At 41.0% G+C, this 22,391-nt stretch overlaps 1 protein-coding gene across 1 annotated transcript in view; it reads right to left on the reverse strand.

Moving 5' to 3' along the window:
- Window positions 1–22,391, reverse strand: part of UMODL1 (uromodulin like 1) — a 57,642-nt gene that overhangs the window by 23,378 nt on the left and 11,873 nt on the right. Inside the window, exons 3-13 of the mRNA XM_013955257.2 lie at window positions 20,396–20,557; window positions 19,894–20,000; window positions 17,110–17,302; window positions 16,030–16,170; window positions 15,117–15,236; window positions 13,034–13,288; window positions 11,305–11,417; window positions 9,189–9,408; window positions 5,434–5,571; window positions 4,164–4,895; window positions 1,048–1,160 (exon numbers count right to left, since the gene is read on the reverse strand). Coding sequence (XP_013810711.2) covers window positions 1,048–1,160; window positions 4,164–4,895; window positions 5,434–5,571; window positions 9,189–9,408; window positions 11,305–11,417; window positions 13,034–13,288; window positions 15,117–15,236; window positions 16,030–16,170; window positions 17,110–17,302; window positions 19,894–20,000; window positions 20,396–20,557 — 2,294 coding nt within the window. The remainder of the gene's footprint in view (window positions 1–1,047; window positions 1,161–4,163; window positions 4,896–5,433; window positions 5,572–9,188; window positions 9,409–11,304; window positions 11,418–13,033; window positions 13,289–15,116; window positions 15,237–16,029; window positions 16,171–17,109; window positions 17,303–19,893; window positions 20,001–20,395; window positions 20,558–22,391) is intronic.

Consider the following 22,391-nt stretch of genomic DNA (forward strand, 5'->3'; position numbering starts at 1 on the left):
GAAGCAACCCTGAGAAAGCTGTGCTCCACTAGCATATCCAGAAGGGTGCAAACCAGTAACAACCAGTGGGAAAGTTATTTGATATCCAAGAAAATGCTATGTACAGCAAAAGAGTTTACACATTTCCCTTACAATTTTCTCTAATTTCTTGCTGGCCACAGCATCTTTCTTTTTCTGGACTCTGCCTGAACACAAATAGTTGTCATTGCATTCCCCACAGACAGCTGTATTTCAGTGACAGGCTATAACTCTGCACACAGTGAGAGTCTGCGGAGAGCTCTGCTGCATTTGAAAAGTCAAATAATTGTCAGCAGTGGATTTATCATCACAGTTATTAATCCTTCCAAAAACTAGACAGTTAAAATGAGACAGAGAAGAGAATAAAGCAGCACAACACAACCAGTGTTTTTCCAACCACAGATGTGTGTGTTGAGTAAACACCAAAAGGTGCAGCAGGAACAAACTTCCTATAAATTCACCAAGAAATTAGGAAAGTAATACTGTCAATGGCCATGCCTGAGAATTATGAGAATGTTAAAGCAGGAGTTGATATTGCAGTGTGCTTTGATACCCTGTGCCCTAATTAGAAGTCATGGCAGAGGTGACTTACCAAGAAACCACATTAGACTTCCTCTCTAGATATGGGCCTACAAAAAAGGATGATTATAAAAATGTCAGCCTTAAGGTACTATGCAAAATGGTAATAACAGACATACAGTGCATTGATATACCTCTGTGCAGGACAAGGGTATCGCTAGCACTTTGCAAACATTCATTAACATATCACCACATCCCTAAAGGAAATAAGCCAGTATAACTAGATGCGAGCAGCAGAGGAAACAGAGGCATCGGAGAATCCCCAAATCCTTGTCCCACTCTAAAACACTGCAGCATGCTGCCTACACAGTCTCATAGAGTCAGTGAGACTCAGGACATACATAGGGGTGTGAAGGGGCACATATGTGGCAATACACCCTTTAATGGGAAAAATCATACACATGACTTTATTGAGACCAGTAACAGGCCACATCCTTCTTATCCACTTACTTCATCAACAAAAAGCTGTGCAAAGTTTTGATATTCCTCACTGCTTGTATTGCTAAAGCCCAGAGAGTATTTCACATTTGTTATCCGCACCATTCCGTTAAGTTTCTGGACAGCTGCAAAGCAAGAAAATGACAATTTAGACACATGCTTCATGGACTATGGTCCATGGATGAATGTGTGATCGTCACCAGCATGCCTGGTTACACGGGGTTCATTTCAACTCAAAAGAACAGCAGGTCAGGCTGCTGAAATAAAGCCAGGGATGCAAGTGCCTAAACACAAGCATCCAGCATCTTAGGCTATATTCTCTGGCCTCTGGATGCTTTTCAAGAAGGGCACAAGTCTCATTTAGGTCTTATATCTGACAGCCTGTGTCTTGGATGCTCTGCAGCATCCAAAATGTCACTCTATGGCTATGTTCAGGTGTCTGAACTGCTCTCCTAGTCTCAGCTAGCTGTCCCAGCTCCCCCAACACTCAGCACAGGGAAACTGGCCCCTGCAGAGGGCAAATCATTCCAGCACCTAGATCCTCCCTCCAACTTCAGGTGAAGGCTAGATAGCTATCAGAGATTAGGCATACACATTTCAAATGGCCACTGTTAGATGTGATGAATCTGATGCCTTCTCCCCCCAAAGCTGTATCTGCTGAATCACATTAAAGCAATCTCAGGTGTTTTAGAACATTTCTTGGTATTACTTTTTTTGAATTGTTACAACAGCAACTGAAAGTGATCATGAAATGAAGGCGAGGGATTTCTCAAGACATGATTGATACCACTGGCATCATTTTAGTGGCTAACCAAATAAGTTGATTTATATCACCCAATACCTCAACCATTGCCAGCCTATCGTCTTCTGCACTGCCTTCCAGCTGTTAATGGATCATCACCTTTAGCCTTAGATATCCACCAAGATCTACGCTGGCTTCAATGTTTCTTGCAAATAGAGGGTGGTTCTGCACCAGAGACTTCAAGGATAGTACAATCTAGCTAAGGGATTCAGTTTAAAAATTGTTTCTGAATCCAATTAGCAGTCTTCACTTTCTGGTATACTGCCATGCTTTCCTTCATACACAGTTCTGTCCTGCTTTCAACAGTGTATAAGATATTAGGTTCTAGCCCTGAGACTGTCAGGCTCCTGCACTGAGTTTTAGTCTCCCATATTAGTTACTTTTACAGAAGCAGCAAGAATTGAAAAGCAGGACTCTGCATAGACTCTATGCACCACATTACATGAAAGCTAGTTTTGGTCACATTGAGGACAATAATCATTTGAGCTGGGACAAGTACTAGAAGAAGAGAAACAGTCTTGAAGTAAAGCTTTGCAGGGGAGAAGAGAAAGTCATGTCTACTTAAAGCGAGCTACTGACAGCTTGCTTTATCCCAAAATATTCCTGATCCAGAAGGAACCCTCACCACCACCAGATCGAAGGATTTGGCTCTGCTTTCTGCTATGGCTAAGGATGAGCTCCAGGTTAGAGGTGCTGCCACAAGGAGGAGCTCTATATTAAACATCACCAAAGATGGATTTTTGCCCTTTGAATTACCTGCTTGGGCTTGTGAAATACCACCATGGTGGCTCTTCCTTTTGTTCACCAAGCATAGTCACTTTGCAGGCCTCTTTCCTAGCAAAAGCTGGGCAAATGTACTTGGCTTAATATTTGATTCATCCAGAAAAGAAAGCAGATTTGTATAAACTGAATGTGTTTGTGTAGAATTCTTCGATTTGTTTTTCAGCTGGAAGAAAATGATCTTCGATATCTGACATCTAAAAGGAGCTACCTCAACATTTTCAAAAAGAAATGAACATTCGTTGCTTTCATTTGGGGGGAAAAAACCAACAGCAAAACCCGTTTTCTTTACTCTTCCCTATATCAAAGGTGGGGGAAGGCACAAAGCAAAGCAGTAAATGGAGCTTTTCAGTTGAGGTCAATATTTTATTCAGTCCAAAATGACTTTTTTTCTCCATCTGCCCAGCAAGCTCCCAAATCGTGTTTACCTACCTCTGTTCCTAGGTCTCACCAATGCCACGCAGAACAAAGGATATGAAGAGGATATGAAGAAAAGAGAAGACAAAAGCAAAAAAGAGGCATCTGCACAGCTGCCCAGAGACTAGTAGGGCTGGAGAAATGGAGACTATAGCACTGGGAGAGAGGGTGAAGAAGCAGCAGAGATGGTCTCAGGAGGGTGAAAAAGAGTATTTAGGGAGAAAGGAACTAAAGAGAACCAGAAGGGTGCTGGATGAATGGAGACCCCAGGAATAGGAGATCCTAGCAGAGAGGAAGAGAACAGAGAAACAGGAGAGTGCAGTTTGTGACTGGAGATGTAGAAGGCATGAGAGAAAGAAGAAAGACAAGCAGAAACAAAACTGAAACAGGTATCACTTGCTAACACACTAAAGGAACAGTACATTTAGCAATGGGCAGGGACAGTGACGTTCCTATCCCAAACACAACTATAATTTAAAGACCAAATCTGACTCTAACCTTGAACTGTGATTCAGCTCCAATCAACAGAAAGGTTACCTAAGTAGTTGCAATACCTCTTCCCAAACCCAAATGGATGAAGGCCTCTCCATCAGCCTTGTTAATCTCAATTAGAGGTCTTCAAAAAATGGCTCACATATTTCCTTGCACCTCTTGCCCCTCAGGGGATCTGCACCGTTCTGTCTAATCCATGCTTAACTGAGGGAAATATAAAGGCAGGTCATTTGATTTCTCAGGTCTCTAAGATATCTCTATAGGCTGCTGCTATGGTACCCTGGTGCCAGAGCATGTAGAAGAAACCAAGATATGCGACAAAAGGACATGTAACGTATGTTTCAATGAGCCACACTCTGAACACTGTATGATTCGCTTCATCTGCTTTGAGGAGAGGAAATGTAACATCAATAGGACTACTGTCAAATTACCAGAAAGTCAGAGTATTTTGACATGTTGATTTAGAAAAAAAGTGTCAATTCCTACAAGAAAATATATTTGACAAACTAATTGCAGTCACCTTCATTCCAGACCACTGATTACAACAACTGTACAGCTTTCTGGAATTTGAGTGAGGTTTGGCTTACCATGCTGTTGAATTACCATGCATGCAGGCCCCTGCTGGACGCATACTCACTGCAGTCCATGTCTGGGCCTGGCGTTGGGCTGGAAGCCTGAGAGAAGTCTGGCAAAGCTGGTGACCCCAGGATTTCAAAATATTTCTCAGACGAAGAGCTGTTCTTTCTTTCCATCTCTATATGTATTTTGAGAGTGGTATTGAGAGCAAGAACTCCAGCATCTCCTGTGACCAGCAGAGTTGTACTGAGGCCACCCTGAGAGCTTACTTCAGGCACACCAAAAGCTGCATGTCTTCCCGTAGTAGTGGAGGCCATTTGATTTGATAATATTGGCAATGGCGAACTGAGTTGCTTTTGCCCAGCCATGCCTGTGGGTGCATTTGTGAGAGCAACCACTTGTTGCAATGCACCAGGGGAAGCCTCTCCCACTGAGCTTCGCTGCAAGAGACTTACAGCTGCCTGCTGCTCTGCAGTCATGGCCAGTTCCTCGCTGGCTGTGGCACCCATGGCCATGGAGCTGTTTTCTCTGCCAAAACCAGTCTGTGATGACAGGCCTTTTTTCCAAGTGGCTGGAGGAGCATTGGTGGGAGAATGGCTGTGGGGTGCTTGCTTTTCACTCAGGGGCAGTACAGCAGGGACAGTAGTGCTCATCTTGGAGCCTACAGCAGCTACAATCTCCATCTCAGTGATGGCCGGGGAAACAGAGTCTGCGGTGCTTACTTCAGGAGCAATTTCTGTGGTGCCTGTTACTTCAGGGGACATTGTTTCAGTAAGGGGGTTCACAATTTCACCTGCAGCACAACAAATGCACATGAAATGGAAACTCAGACCAGAAGAGAACATAAGGACATGACAGATCTGACCTGAGGAAAAGGCTGAGACCACCTTGCCACAAGTAATAGTGTTAAGGAAATAGGACCCAGATATTTTATTAGTGAACTGCAGTATATGCAATTTTTATGGTACTGAGTCTGGTTTGTGCCCACACAAAGAAGAAGATTTGATTCCTGTATCTCCTCTTCTGGTTTGCAGGCCATGGATCATTACAGAGGAGGGAAATTAGCCCCAGAGATACCAGGAAAAGGAAAGCGTGCCTCATGTTTCTCAGCAGCCAGTCTTTAGGCTAATCAAAGAGTAGCTCTGAGAGATTACATGCAAAGACATATATAAGGGTCACATTCATAGTAGACAGAGATCATACATGATTCATCAGCCAGAGACTGCATTTTGTACACTATACAAACACTTGTCATAAAAGCAGAGGTAGAAAAACAGAGCTTATTCCCACCTTTCATGGCAACAGAAACTAAACAGCTGTCTCTTGCTCACCTTCACAGTTTCTTCCAGGTCGGGATGGATTGGTGTCCATGGTTGTCTTGCATCGGCACAGATACGAGCCCATCAAATTGATGCACTCTGCAAACACGGAGCAGTCATTCTCAGACTGATAAGTGCATTCATTCCAGTCTGGAAGACCAAAACCAGAACATCGGTCAAACAGCCTCCCTTCTACTGCATTAAGCTAGAAATAATCACAAAGTAGTCCTTTCCTGAATATTTAAATTTACGTATGTGATCTTCCTCTCTCATCATTTATCTGACAAACAAGCTCTGAGCGATGCAGAACACTATCTATGCTGTTATTGGGTCACATAAAAAAATCAATCTTTGTCCTTTCACTCTAAAGAATATTTTCTTCAGATAAAGAATTTTTTAAAGAAATTTTTTTTAGAATTATACACTGATTTGAAGGGAGAAAATATTGTAGGTTTGTGCATAATAAAGTCTGCTAAATGGTAGAAAATAAAATAGAGGTATAAGATAATAAGAGGCCAGAGAGATAGATATATCAAAAGCATACATTATACAAAATTCTGGTTACAATACCTCCAAATACATCAAGTAATGAATAGTTCTGTTACCACTAGCTAGAATATTAAATATAGTTTGAAGTCAAATCATTTTCTGCTTCAAACAAAAGGTAGATGGAAGTAACTCCCCTCTTAGCAGAGGAAGTTCTAAGGGTGAAAACTCTTCTTATAAAAGACTTCTTTTTACAGGTAATATTATAAAACTGTGACCCTCTTTCTGGTAGTCTCAGAAAAGAGATCCTGGTTCATCAGGGCATGATTATGCTCTAATGATATTTCTAAGGTCTAATTCCAGTCACTCTGAAAAGGTTAAAGTAAGAGATGCTCCCGTCATGGAGTTTTAGACCAGTTTTACAGCTGAGTATCTTCACTCCTGAAGGATTTTGCTCCAGAGTCTTATATCAGCATTTGCACTGTGTTTCAGCAAGCATGTAAAGGGGGAGTTAATGCTTTACGCACTAATAATCTCAGTGAATTCCACGTAACCACTCCCTGTGTACGCTCACTTGTGCATATATATTCACAGCCTCGGGCCTTAATTGACTGAGAGCAGGAAGCTAGACTAAAAACTCTACATCTTGGGACAAATAATTCTGATCAGAGACCTCAAAATTGTTTTGCACAAAGCATTATTATAAGCACTTGTTCTGCAAACATACAGACATTAATTACTCTGACTATTTCTCAGAAGAAAGTCCCATTTTAGAGACAGAAAGCACAGAGCATGTGTCTGCATGCACATACATGCATTTGCCTTTGTGCTTGCACACAAGCTTCCCCTTTTACTTCCTTCAAGCTAATATTTCAATTCTTTTTCCTTTCTTCCTCATTAGGTAATTGTTGTATCCATGATAATTTCCACTAGAAAATTTCATGTGTCCATAGCCAGCATCTGCCTATCAGGTTACAGCCTAAGCCACTTAGAAGGAATATAGAATCATGCAGGATTGATTAAAGAATCAGCAAGAAAATGATCTCACAAATGCCTTACTGTGCTATAAGGCAATTGCAACTCTTGATGATTTCAAACAACATTTGAGAGATGTTCTAGTGCTAACTGCCAAATAATTTACGTTCCCTGGCTCCATTGTCTCTGAGGGTTTCCTTTCCCATTACCTAGCATGGCTTTTTAAGCAAATTTCTTAATCTCTGATAACCACACTCCACAACGTTTCAGCCCCAAACTTATATTCTCTCTTCTGTGCTCATTGGCACTAATATATACACATGCGGACACACACACCACCCTTTTTCCTCTATAGTCTTTGCATCTCAGCCAAGGTGTGCTCTGTGCTCCTTTTCTGCGCTCTTGGCATCCCTCTGGCCTGTCTCATTTGACAAGAACCTTCTCTGCCCCCCACCTCTACCAACAGTCCTACACAAAGAATTATAAAAAAACCACTGTTGTGTGATTACCCATTATATCTGTACAAGGTACACAGAGTGGGTAAAAATCTGTGGAACTCCTTGCCTAATGATGTTGCAGGTGCTGAAGGTTTGCATGACTTTATGGGGTCCATGGAGGAGAAACCCAAAAGAAACCACACTGGATTCAGGGAGTCCTGGAGCAGTTGGTAACCAGCAGAGGATTAGTGAAAGGCATCATCTACACTTGCCATATACTTACTCTTCTCTAGGAATTGGTTCCCAGCTACTACTAAAGACATGATACTGTGCTAGATGCACCTTGACCCTGGCTCAGAACATGTCCCTTTCCCTTTTCTTACTATGCCTCACACAACAGACAGCCATTTTAGTGTCTATATATCATGGCAGAAAACTTAATAATTGAGATACAAAGAGAGGTGCAATTGCGCCATTCCTTCAGTTGTGCTATCTCTTCTGACTTCTCATTCTTGCTGTTTTAAAGCTGAATTTTCTGCTCTGGCACTGTCACTAAACCAAGAACATAGTCTTTTGATGGCCAGGCTCCACAGAGCATCTGAGAAGTGGCATTGCTCCTCAACGCAAGAGTAGCTGTGCTAGCTTATGACCTAATAGATGTCCCAGGACTCAGGCTGCCCTGCTTCCTGAACCCATCATAAAACCTTTCCTTCATGTGCTGCACTCTTCAGCCTTATTTTCCATATTTGATTTTAAGAAATTCATGTCAAACAATGCTGGTCTGGCCAGAGCTAAGAAATAGATCCCATTTTCTAGCCCTAAATAGGAGTGGTGGAATTGGCTGTGCTCCTAGATAAGAGCGCTGCTACTGGAAGTCATCTGGCTTTCTGAATTTAAAATAACACTCAAGAACTTTTGCCTCCTTCCTTCCAACCCCTTCAGTCTCAGGACACCCACAATCCTCTGTGCAGCCAGGAAGATTATATCAATGACGTTTTTAAGGTATTTTGGCACACGTCAGCATCTTGCAATTCAGTATCTGCTAGCAGTGCAATACTCATAGACTTCAGGTGCAATTTGTCTTTTCTGTTTTTTTCCTCTCCTGTTCTCTCTAACCTTGGTATACTCTGCAACTCCAAAGGGAATTTTCCCTGATCATTGTAAATAAGCTTGTAAGGGCACAGTACACTGGGAGAGAAGAATAACCCATTCTGTTGACTTTGGCAACTCTCTGAACTCTGACTGGCTTTGTCAGCTGTGAAACCTGAAGCCAGAACTTAGTCCTTTGAAGATAAAAATGGTGATTACTTAAGATCAAACAAATGCCTAGTTTAACATAAATTCCATACATGTTTCTTTAGTCCTACTCACTAAGAGGACATTAGGGAATTTCTCTAGCTGGATTTCTATTGTGAAGATGTTGGATTTCTTTTCTTAAGCCCTGGCCCAAATACAATCCCACAGCCTTGAAGTACAAATTGTCTAGAGGGCGTGTGTATTTAAAGGCTTCAAATATTCCAAAGTAATCCTATCCTCAATTCAGTGCAAGATATGGCAAACTTCCAAGAGCTCACAAGGAGGAGGGAGAGGAAAATTAATAGGGAAACTGAGTGCTCCTCTCCTCCTTGAACATACCAAAGTAGAGGGAAAGAGTGCCTGCAGGCACTTGGGGACAGCCAAGTGCTCCTTCTTCTGGGCTTACAGATAAAAGCCCACAGAGGTGTTCTGATGTCATGGTTTTCTCTCCAACAAATCACTGTAAGATCCACATTGTACTTTGTTTCTCTATAAAGTACTTTTCGTGAAGAAAGCTAACGATACCATGGGTGATCAAAATATGAACACTGCTTTGTTGTTTAAAAAAAATACCTTCTACTGCGGTGTTTTGTTGATCCACGAAAAGCCTGGAACCATTGTACAGGTAAGAAAGCATTGGGGCAAATGTAGAGGCATCAACTGGAAACTCGGGATCCTGTACAGTGATTCTGAGCCTCACAATGATACTTCCAGCCTGCAGAGATTCAATTTGCACTTTCAGCTTCCCAGATTTGTATAAGGCAGAAATGTTGGATGGAAATGAATTTTCAATCTGAATAAAGTGAGAGAAGCATCAACAATTAGGAACCCAATAAGAGTAGCTTATTTTAAAACTGAATCATGGTGGTACCATTTTTAAAGATTTATACACATGCAGTATTAGTAGAAAAATTTAGTAAAAGAAGTTTCAAAGCGTTTTTGAAATCCTATTTTTCAGAGATTATAAACACACAGATATGAGAGTCTCATTGTGCACCTAGGTACACTTGAAAATGGGACCCATCTGACTACTCATCTTACCGCAAGCGGTACCCAGGCAGGGTTTGGCATTTAGCATAGGCTAGGGACCAGTCTCAATAAGCAATTTGAATGTGGCCACCATACTTTGGAAGGCCAAACAGTATGGATGCAGGCTGTTTTGTGCCATCTCGTCTTAGTGCCAGAAAATGGTTCTGGAAATGTTTGATTAACAACTTTAGGCATAGCTTTAGACATAGCTTTAGATTATTTGAAACTCCCCAGTACAAGGCTAGCCTGCACCGAGTACGGTGACAAAGTAATCTCAGGGTGAGTGGCAAGAAAAATGGGTGGGTAGCTTCCAGAAAATGTATTTGAGACAGCTCAGCTTAAAGGCAATATCACAATTACATCATGATTGATTAACATTCAGCTAAGTAGACATACTTATTGAACAGATGGTGTTACTCTGAGTGTGAAAGCTGGCATACTGCTGTCAATATTTGAGCTGTGCAGAAGTTGGCATGTTTCACCCTACATCTCTGGGAAGCATCTCTTTTGCTTGAGCCTTTTTTTCCTATGTGCACCTCAAAGCACACCTTTGAGCATGCGGTGCATAGTCATAAATCAACACAACTTTGCTCCCATTCAACTGGAGTTTGCTCAAAAAATTTCTACAAACAAGCTGCTTAACCAGTCTAAGTTCATATCTGGGTGGGGAGTCAAGAAAAAGAGAAGAGGAAAGAAATGAGAAGTGGACAGTGTGCTCCCAAACATGCAGTGAGGCACAAGAGGCACAGATGGGCAGCCCTTCTTTTCCTTCCCAACTTCATGATGCCAATTAGTTTTGCATCAACCTCAGAGTAGAATCACCAACAAAAGTCCTCCTGCACAACAGAAGTGGACAATTTGCAGCTATGGGAAATAAAACCATGCCAGAAGGCTCAACTACCATTTTTTCATGAGTAAATGCCTCTTCTGTATTGCCTTTGAAAATATAGCTCCATTGTTGTTAGCTTTTTTTTTCTCCACAGTTTTATATTCACCTTTGTTCATGAGTCCCCTTGTATTTTGGGAAAGTTTAATTTTGGATGAAGATCTGAATTCCTCTGTCTGGGCCCTGTTCTCTACAACAAAACTGTAAGAGATTACGGTGTCTGAAATACCCTCCCTGTTTGGGAAGCTGAGAGTTGGTAACAGAGATCATGACTCAGTTTTGTTCATGGCTGATTATACCTGAGCATTGATAGCGGCTATATGTGGGTACATAATGAATGGAGCTAGAGAAGAAAGCCTAACCCAGTCACTTTTGCTTAAAGAAGAAAGAGCTTTGAGAGCAGTCAAACATTTATTGAGAAGACAGCACTGAAATGAACACCAGCAATGTCATTTCAAAAATCCATTAAAAAGCCTCAAGTCAATTTAGTGCAAGTTTATTGCCAAAGTAAAGATCCAAGAAAAGGAGTCCCTATTGCATGCCTGATTTTTTCTTCCTTTACTCTTCTGTAAGGGAAAATTCCCATTGGCTCCATTGCTAACAAGATCAAGGGCTTGATCTGTTTAGTCAGATGGATTTTGTTTTAATTATAAAGATAGGTCACAGGAAATGATATGATGATTTTCAAGGGACATTTCAGCTGTGCACAAAATCCTCTATTAAATAAATTTTCAATTTAAAAAATATATATTACCCACGATACTTTAACATTACCTCTGTAAACAACAGTCTTGAAAATTCTTGATATGCTGAACTACTGGCATCATAGAAATCTTCAGTGAAGTTGTAGTTCAGGATCCTCATAGTGATACCAAATATCTTGGCCTCTGTAGGACACAAAATACATGCTGACCAAGCAGAAAAGGAAAGGATTCAGTCAACATGATGTACTCAGATCAAAATCTCAGAGGCATAGCCAAATGCTGACAGCCAGCAGTAATATGGTGTCAGCACACCTGTTTTTGGCAAAACCTAAGATAAAATGTATAAATCTGGAATTGATATGCAACCATTTGTTTTAGACCCAAATATACACAGAGTACAAGACTAGAGCGTGTTGCTAGTAAGAGAAATATAGTGGGAGAAAAATTGTTCGTATTTCAAAGAAGATACCCCTTTTGTATTTAAAAGAAGGTCTCCTCCTCTTTTTTTGGGGGGTGGGAGGGAGGGAAGGGATATGAGGGGTAAAAGAATTTTGTATTAAACCAAGAAACTGATGCCAATTTTTTGCTATGAGTCTTCTATACACCGAGTACTTGCATCAGGTCCATAAAGATATTTAGGTGCCTAATTCCAACTGAGTGAGAGGGTATACACATATCCTTGTGGACCTGGCCCTACATAACTATTGCATTTGATTTACATCCAAGGTTGAATGTGTGCCAGCTCATCTTCAATCCATCAGTCGCAATAATTTTTATTTCAGATCTTGGCAGTGCAGGAGTAAGTATACTCCTAAACTGAAGAGGAAAAAAAATGTGCATACTGCTTCCTCTGGTGAGCACGGAGAGATCCTGCACAGAGCACATCAGCTGAAACCTAGAGTCAAGGAATCTATAACCAATTTAACCTGTATAAACAATCTGAGTCAGTTACTCTTTGGACTCGTCTTTGAAAACTTCTTTTTTCAAGGGCTCTGGCTCCATACTCTGCAGGCCAACCCCATTTCTGTGAGCACTAGACCTCCTACTTCCCCCCCAATGAAGAGAGGCAGCTCCTGGTGACCCAAATGGGAGTCATCTCTTATCTGATCGAAGGGAAGGCTCTTACAGATAAACATAAATAGCAGCATTCCCATGCTGGCAGGTATTTAACAGTTCACTGCCTGCTTTTTAAAGAAAATGAAGAGATTTCTTTTTCTGTGAAGGCTCAGGAAATAATTTAAGGATAAAGAAAAAGCAAAGTTACATTTGATCAACAGATTAGGGTCTCAGGGAGCTAACATCATTGACTAATTGAATGAAATTATGCAGCTATTCTGTAAGCTTTCTTACACAGCTCTTGTTATCCACTTTAATCCTGGTCACTTACTTACAAACTATTCATCAAAATCAGGCCTTCCTCTGAGCACTTTCAACAGCTCAGCAGAGCCCTGGCCAAACCAGTTGACTGGATTCCTCACTTGCCCCAACCATAAATCAGGAAAAAAAAGACCCTGATGGGAGAAGGGTTAGTGGTGGTAGCAGAAGGGAGTGCCAAACAAGAAAAAGTGTATTCCAGTTTAGCCTGATATCTGTAATTGTCTGAGTCAGTTCTAGCACTGCTTCATCAGCTGAGGCCAAAGCCCTGCTGCCTGGTAGTCCAGATTGTGAAAGTGCTGGGGTGGGGAGCAGAGAAAGTGTCAAAGGAGGTGGGAAATGTAGACTGGGGAGGCCCAGAGGGATCACTGCTGAATTGCAAGTGAGTGTAAAAACAGAGAGAATATTTTCAAGTGGCTATTTACCTGTTTTAACATTTTGACGTGAGATGCTGTTTTTTCCACAGGTTTCATAGCTGATCTCTACTGAATACATCACACCTGCTTCCAGTCCAGACACATCCATTTTCATTTCCTCTGTCTTCAGGTTTTGTACAATCTCCTTGTCCTTGAACACTTGGACTTGAAAAGTATGGTTCAGAGTGGAACTGATGTGCCAAGAAATTTCAAAACTGCTGCTGGTAACACTGAAGATTCGGTGGTTTCTAATTGAAGGGGGATCTACCACAGTCCCAGGGAGAATTATCAAAGAAAAAGCATTACTTCATCCTTAAAACATTGTGCTCTTCTAAATCCATTATAGACATGCACTTCTACAATCAATAGGGGAAGTTTCTCTTTCAATTACATCACAACAGATGCATCCCTCTTACAGTAAGAGGTTCCTTCATCCCTGAACCACTAGAGTGAGTAATCGAGTATTCATTCTTTTTTTTTTTTCCTTTTACCATAAGTATTTGTGTTGAATCTCTGGTAATACTGATAAGCTGAGAGTGAGCTACGGGCTCAAGCAACAAAAGTAAGTTGGAACTAGTGAAACTGTGTAATCTACATATGTTCACACTTGTTTAGCCTCTTGCCACTTTAATCATCAAATGCACATCTTTAGGTGGAGATTCACTGCCTTGATTTATGCCTGGAAAAAAAACACCAATTTCCACATAAGTCAGAGCAGAACACAGACCCCAGCTTTTACAGGCTGAGGGGTAGGGGAGGAAGGGGAGACCTTTTTACTTATTTATGCCACTATAGCCCAGTGCAGTCGTTGTCATGTCAATGGGAAAAGACAAGACTCTTCATAGATGATTCCTCTCCTCAAAGGAGGGGGAGGAGGCACCTATATTAAGTGGGATGAAATGCTTTTGAGCAGGGCCTGTCTCTCTCCACTAACTATAGAGACAGCCCAGATGGTGACCACAGACTAGACACCTCTCTTATAGTCAGCTGGGATCAGGTGAGACGAACATCAGCCCCTATGCTAAATTAGAGACCATGCCATACTCCCACCACAACTTCAATTTTTTTTATACTAACAGCCTGAGAAAAAGGGTTGTTTTCTTAAATTATTTTAATGGGACAGAGTTTTTTCCAGGCCTCCTGCCAGACCACCCCAAAGCCATACTGCCCTGCTCTAGGGAGACTTCAGTTTAATTCCTTTAGCATCAAATTGGATCAGAAATTGTGGATAAAGATGAAGATCAAGAACATCCAGCCTGTCTCAGTGAACTAGGCAAAGAACTCTTTAAAGCTATTTCCTCCCTAAAGAAGAACAGAATGTTCTTAAAAGGATTGTGATAACTCTTGCCTGAAAGGACTGAAGTCACCAATATAAAGACAAATCTATTGGGGTTTGTTTTTGTTCTTATCATGGTCCCTCAGACAGCTATAATACAATGCAAAGAGAATATTCACGCAGAGAGAATATTCATTCACAAACATTAACTCCAGCGTAGGGTGGCTGTGGCCAGCCCTCTTGGCTGAACAAGTACCCCATCAACATTTTTGTGGACTCAGAGGCAAAAGGTCTGCATCCTGGTGGCCATGGCCAGGAGGATCTCTTGCAGTCGGGACTGGATCCTCCCTTACATTGTTCCAGGACCAACCAGGGATGAACACTCAGCTGGGTCCAGAGGCAGGACTGTGGTATGCACCTCGTGCAGCCCTCGCTAGAATTCTTCCTTGTGTTGGAGGCTTTGGATTATCCAACACAAATCCTACAACAGGAGCTGTGCTTGAACTGCTCACCAGGCAGAAGTGGCTCAAGAAATCAAGCGCAGACACCCCACTTCAAGGAGGCCAGCTTCCTTCAGTAACCACTGGGATAACAGGGCCTTTTCTAGTGGTCCATTCACAGCACTACAGCTCCCGATTTGAATCTCCCACTGGGGGACCCTCTTTCTTTCCATTTCCATAGGTGGAGATTCACTCCAAAACTATCATCAGCTTTTGTGAACATCCTCCCATAGCTCAACCAGCCTCAGGAAAAAGGGATCAAAGAGGTGCTGAATTAAAAGCAAGACAATATTCACTCAAATCCAAGGTTACTTACAGCATCCAGCCTCAGCAGATTGGTTAGTCATGGACAAGAAAGTTGAATTACTTATAGACTGAGAGCTATTGCCAGTGTTAATGGGATCCAACGCTGCACTTGGAATAGATGCTACTATGCCTAAGGGAGAAACAGTAAAGCATTCCTAATAAAGCAAATCCAAAGTAATATCATTCACATTTTCAGCAGCTGAAAAGAAGCAATAGAAGTAATATAAATACAAATGAAAATGGATGTATTATCACATAAGTATAATGATAATACATTATCTTCATATTTGAGACTAAGGGACTGTAAAATTGTTTTTGAACTAAAGCACTGAATCTGCAAACATTTATTCATCTCATAATCTGTAAGCCTGTTAGCAGGCCCATTGATGTCTGTGGACTGTAAGCACATGCCTACATACTTTGCTGGACTTTGCAAAGAATCATTTCACCCACTGCTAAACTCCAGCTGCCTCCAGAAGGGAACTCAGCAACAGTTCAGCAGCTCAAGGTGATATTATACAACCACTGAGTTCAGGCTGTAGTCATGCAGTCAAAACGGAAGGAGACTTTATGTATGCATAATGTCATTAATCATATTTCCCCAGGCCGCTGGGGCAGTGTACTGACTATGAATGACTTGCTCTGAGAAGAAGTCAAGGTCTGAAGCTAGAGAGATTTTGGCAGGTGGATAAGGACAGCTGAGGGTGAGATATGGGAGACAGTCTGGGACTGTGAGATAAATACACACACCATGTTTCAATCAGAAGCAGCTAACAGCTAGCTCCGATGGCACCTTTTGCCAAAAGGAGGATATGGACCGCTCTGTATTCCAGAAATCCTTGCCTCTCAGGCAGCTCCTGCACTAGACCAAAGTTCCACAGAAGCAACCTCAGTATTTTCAAGATGAGGCCTACATTTCTTACCTTCCTTTCTTGTGTTCATCTGGTGAGGGCTGACATCAGCATGTTCATGCTCAGGGTTGCAACTGTAATAACCCTCCAGATTTACACAGGTGTCTCTCTTAGGACAAGCATTGAATTCGGCATAGGAACATTCATTGACATCTAAGAAGAAGAATACATTTTACACAGATCTTGATAGCAACATCGAGATTGATTTGCAATGCATGTCAATCAGACTCTGGATATGATAAATTTAGTGAAAATCTGCAGTAACTTTGTTGAAACAACTCCAGATCCACACGGGTGCAATGAAATCAGAAAGTTGCCCTTTCCTGAAACAAGCCCTGATTCAGTTATAACTGTCACTTTTTTGCTCAGATTCTTTGGAATAAAATGGTAATAGTGGCAGCCCTCTCTTGCAGTTCCAGGGTGTCATCCAAACCCAAGCAAAATGAGAAGCAGGGGAAGGCAGATCTACCCAGCGGTTTCACTGAAAGTTACACTGAGTTTTCAAAAATAAACACAGAGTAAGAAGTGATGACAAACAGTGCTGTTGAGGCATTTCAGGAGTGGAAATGTTCAAACAAATATGCAGCAAAAAAGTAGATTAAATCTATTTAAATCGACTAAGTATTTACCTAAAATTTAAATACACAATAGTAATTAACAGACTATAAATACTCAGTGTTTCATGCAAGCTTCTGGAAATAACACAAGTCTACACAAATAGAGTATATCTGCTTCCTAAGAATACCTCAAACACCTTTGTTAAGAGCCTCTTCTGCTTAAAATAACCAGTGATTGTGCCACAGACTTGAACCCCCTTTGCTTTTCAATACAAAGGTGGGCTATGCTATTAGGAGAAAATAAATTTAATTCAGGAAGCAGGACTATTCCCCTCCAAATTATTCACTCCAAAATAATTACTAACTACACCCATCTACTCATCTTATAATGCATAATTTAGGGCCATATTTTCAAAGTTTACAAGATTTGACACACTAAATTTCTGAAAGCCAATGGACAGTCATACAGATAAAATCCCAAGTGAAGAGGGATAAAAAGGCTTCCTCCAAGGACAGGATTATAGTAAATAGCAACCTTGCACATCTGTGTCAATCACTTCATACACACGCTTCACAATGTCCTTCAAGGAAGAAGAAATATCCACTAGTGGAGCTGGTTGATGCAATCCAGTGAGAACCTGAGAGGCCACTGTCCCAGCATATATTTCTGCATTGTTACTCTGGATATGATACACAGAGGCATTCAAGGGCTGTAACGCTCCAGTAATCTGGAAAACAGGTGAACAAACACTTCAGTATCTCATTTCTTTATCAGTACAACTGCATGCCAATGAGGCATAATCTATGCAATGATTACCATTATAAACTGAGTGCAGAAAGCACCGATTCAGAAATCTTAGCAAACTAGGTCTGTATTTATGCAAGGAGAGCTCTTCTTATTATCGCATTTCACAAAAGAGTTACAGTACAGTAATGCCAAACCACAGAACATGTGGAGGAGCTGCAATGTCAGATCTCAAACGCTTTGAGAGCATGTAACCCAGAAAGATATGGAAATGTTCTCTTTGGCATGTAATGCTTAAACAGCAAAATCTCAATGGGCAGAATATACTTTAGACAGGCTCTTTGTGCACCTCTAATAAAGCTGTCCAACACTTCCTACTTTAAGCAACTGGAAAGGGTCCTTTAACTTTGCCATAGTTTGGCCAGGAGAAGTAAAGTTTTCCAGGGTAAGAGTCAGCCTCAGGCTGATTTTTTTTTCCTTCTGGTTGTTGAAGGCTTCAGATGAAATAATTCAGTAGTTCCTAAGAATTAGGACCTATGAAAAGTCAATAAAGAGAATTCCAGAGACATTATGCAGAAGAAACTCTACCATCACCTGCCTGTTTAGGAAGAACTACTTGCCATTTGGCATATGTGCAGACTGACTTGCATTAGGATTGTGGGTTTTCTTCTTACTAGGAAAATGTGACCACATTTGTCCAAGTTCAAATGCACTGAAAAATTAGATTTCTGTCCATCGCCTCCAAGCATGCTTCAGCCTCTAAGAGCTCTGAACCAGACAGAGTAACTCAGCTTTTCCAGTGACTCCTTAGAACTCTCCTTACAATTTCAGTCCTCAGCTGTGTTGTCCTGAGAGCAAGCAACAGAGCTGTGAATGCAGAGCATTGCCTTTCCCCTTGTTGCTTTAACTGGTGTTCAGGGAATATAATGGGGAAGGTGCACTGATGGGGACACAAGGAATAAGAGATAGACCCAAAAAGAAGAAAGGAGTGGCCTGAGAACAGAATGTAGATGAAGCAATGAGAGCTACAGGGAGGGAGAAAAATCCTAGTGCTGGCAAAAGGAATATTAAAACAAAAAAAAGGAGGGGGGAAAAAAGCAACAGACTGAGCAAGGAGACTGAAACTAAGAGCTACAGAGAGAGACAGTGGGACTGATTAAGTCCTCATAACCACAAGTCACAAATCAGACAGGTGACACTGAGACCAGCTGAGCATTGAAAGAGGAGTCATTGGAGCAGACAGGGCCTGGAAGACATTCTTTTGAGAAAAGGTTCCTTACAAAGCCTCCTTTTTGTGTTTTCTTTTGAGTGCTTGACTTTTTGCCATAGCTTCATTGAGACCAAGATAGGTAAGTCCTGGTAGATCATTGCCCTCTACTCCTTACCCCAACAGGACAGGACCAGGGCTTCTGTTTTTTTTAGTACATGGAGAAGAGGAATTTAGGCAGGAGGAAGAACTAAATTCATACAAAATCTCTATGTTACTACTATCATTTCTGTTCTCCTGCCCATCTATGGTGGGAGAGGGGTATCCTTTGCTACTTGCTCACTCCCAGTTGGAAACTGGGGAGGAGCAGAAATGAAAGAGAAGGGTAATAGGGAACTTCCCTTTTAGGTACCTTTCAGGGACCACATCAAAGCCTGGTTTTCTCCATGAAATGGTGACATGTACTAGGAAAATGCTTCAAGTTTATGGTTTGGTGTCTTTGTCCTAGTTCATCAATCCAGTTCCTAAATACCACTCTATGGACAGAAAAAGCCACCCTGTCTGAACACTGCCTTAGTCTGTAGCCTGGTTCTTCCTGTAGACAGACCATCCTTTAGAGATGCTTGCCTCAGCCTCTTCTTATCTGTTGTAGCTGGGATACCGAGATACATATCGTGCTGCTGTAATGTGACTATACACACACAGTTACCATGGTCACTGCTAATCCATGCACGAGGCAGAGCCTTGGTCCTACAGAAAAAGAAATACCCTGTTGTCTCACAGAGCACTGCTTGCTATTGTAAGAATGAAACTGAAATACCCTTGATCCAGAGACAGTCCCATGCCATATTCCTAGATTTTGACAGAGAAACTTCTAGCCTTGCACAATCCACCTTGCATGTAGATCCCTATTTCATAGATCAGATTTGTCTCTTGAAAAGTTCAACTCAAAACTCCTTATTGGAAAACATCACACTTTGCAGGTCTTGAAACCCCAACCCAGTCTGACTGTCACAGACCTAGAACTGAACTGAGCTGAAGCAGGAATCACTTAAGCAGGAGAAAAAAATATATTTTAGAGTGTGAAAACTTTAAATTCCCCTTGGCAGAGACCTGAAAAATTTACTAAAGAAGATGTTAAATCCACATTACTTGAGGTTCTTGAGGATGAAGTTGACATTCAGTTATTAGGAATATATTAGGGCCAAAAACAATTATCTCACAGAACAACGGGGGAGCAACTAGGTAGAAGATTATGCCCTGCACAGAGGACTATGAGATCCTTTCCAAACCAAAGCCATTAGTGGTTACTGAGTAACAGAAATGCTGATGAAATGAGCAACACACAAGAATATTTTTGTACATACCATGGAGTGTAACAGGCGTGAATGATTCAAAAGGTGGGGATCCACTCTGATTAATTCACTAAAATCCATTTTAACAAGCACTGTCACATTGTACCAGAATATTCTTTCTGAAATGAACAAAATTAAACAGTCAAATCATCTGAGGTCTGATATCTCAGTTCAGAGCTATAAGAAGGCCCTGAGAAACTGAAGCCAGGTTTAAATTCAAAATTTTGAAGGGCCCAAATAAAACCATCAGCTACTGCTATGTTTACTACATGCTGAGACAGCACCACTAGCTAGAAGAACTTGAGCAAAGTCCACTGGACCTGTAGCACCTGCTATTCAGGGCTCGCAGATTCAAATATTGAAACTGAATATCCTGGAACTGATCCAAAACAGATTTCTATATTTGTTTTATGAAGAGCTATGGTAACAGTTGTTCTGCCCACTCCCATCCTCAGAAGCAAAAATAAAGCATATTTTTGTATTAGAAGCAGTTTTGAATTTATCAATAGCATACCCTCTGGCACTGGATCCACACAGCCTGCTCCTTTGGATGAGTTGCAGCATTTTTTAAGCCCTGGACATTCAGCGTCAAACGTGCAAGGATAATCAGATGTTTCCATATTCTCCGTTGGACAAAGACCAGGTCTTGAGGCAAATATACTGGATCTATTGAGTGCTAAGTAACAAAAACATTTCTGAGAGCAAAAATATAGAACATTGTTTCCGTAAAACTGTAATGTTGAATTTATAACAAACACCTCCTCCTCATTCTAAAAGTATGTCTGTTCTGAGGTTTTCATGGGGAGAAAACAGCAACCACTATTTCATTTCAAAAGTGTAAATGTTATCAGAATTTTCTCTTGTTCATGACAGTTCCGTTACAGAAATTTTGAACTTATAATTTTCCATAAATGTGTGTGTGTGCGTGCGTGTGTGTGTGTATAAAAACATATATATATATATATATAGTTTCTAAATATGGAGAAATTGAAGCACTGCAAAATTCAGAAAATCAGAAAATGTACCTGATGTCAGCTATGACTAATCCAAATAAAATATAATGATCAAAGCAAACAAGTAATATCTAAGCTAGAATTCAGGAGATTTTCTTTAACCTTTTGTTTCAAAAAAGTTAACCTTTAGTTATAATAAATAATCAAAGATGTTACACGAGAACTGAGATAAATGCTGTTCTCAGTTACAGTTAAATGGGTTACACACAAGGACAGGAGGGCAGAATTTAGCTCATGGTCTTTAACCTGACAGCATCCACTCGGTATCAGCCATGCATCCCGTGAGATTGCTAACCCATGGCTGACAACCCTGGAGAAAGGGTAGCTAAGACAGGTGGTTTCTGCTTCCCAAACCAACTGTAAACAGTGGTCCTGGCTCAACGCCAACACCTAATCTTCTCCAGAGGAAAAGAAAAAATATATTTAAGTTCTACAAACATCACCTTCACCCACACTCTCAAATATAGCTCCAAGTAATGCTCAGCTCTATTCTTTCCAACTGGCATAAAAATTTTTCTTCTCTTTTCCATTCATTTGGTACCTACAGCTCTTTGGTCTTATAAACTCTCAATCTATTTACCAGGCAATTAAGTCAGCCAGGAGAAAAATGAAGATGATTCTTGCTATAGAAACAGGTTGTAATGGAGAAAGACATTTCTCATAATAAAGTCAACTGCAAATGTAAGGTCTATAAAAACCTAGAGCAAACTACAAATCTATCATGAAATGCCAGTTTCCACAGGGTTTCAATTTCTGTTATTCCAAGACTCTGAATAAAAGTAAATGAGAAATGGAAGGGAATATTGAATCTATGATTTTTTGCCTCAGCAAAGTAACCTTCTCAAACAGGCAAATGGTCTCGATTAGTCAAGATTTAAACTAAATTATGTAATGTGCTGGCACATGCACATTTCTGGTCCCCTCTCTGCTAATCCACAGTAGACTGGAGTCTACTGCAGAGAGCCTTGGCTTTTTAGCAAACTCTGTAACAGATCTCATTTTTAGTACTGCAAATCCCCAATTCAATTTACAACCCAGGGATCAAGCTCAAAATTAAGCATGCAAAACTCAGCACACAGAATTTGCAGCCATTTCTGCAAATGGGCATGCAGTCATATTTGCGTAAAGAGATAGTCCACTGCAATCAGTGATTTTGAGCCTATGTTTGTGTCTTCCTCGGGGTCCATGGTCTACTTGTTAAGGTTCTCTGAAGGGTAGTTAAGAAAAGCAAGCTTAATTTAGTGATGGGGGTCCACAATTCTGCTGGAAAACCTGCCAGAACCCACAAGCTGGAGACCAGTGAAGGCACTGAGATAAGACCTCTCAGCAGCAGGCGTTTTATTTGTACATGAAATTTTAAAGATTTGGACCCAGAATACATGGGTCAGTGCCCTTCCCACACTATTTTCTATATTTTCTATTATATTTGGTATGCTCCATGCTTATATTTTGGGTGTATACAGTCAATGAGCACACCCTTTAACAGGGCTGTGAGCA

Source organism: Apteryx mantelli, chromosome 1 (assembly GCF_036417845.1).
Source record: "Apteryx mantelli isolate bAptMan1 chromosome 1, bAptMan1.hap1, whole genome shotgun sequence".
NCBI lineage: Eukaryota > Metazoa > Chordata > Aves > Apterygiformes > Apterygidae > Apteryx > Apteryx mantelli.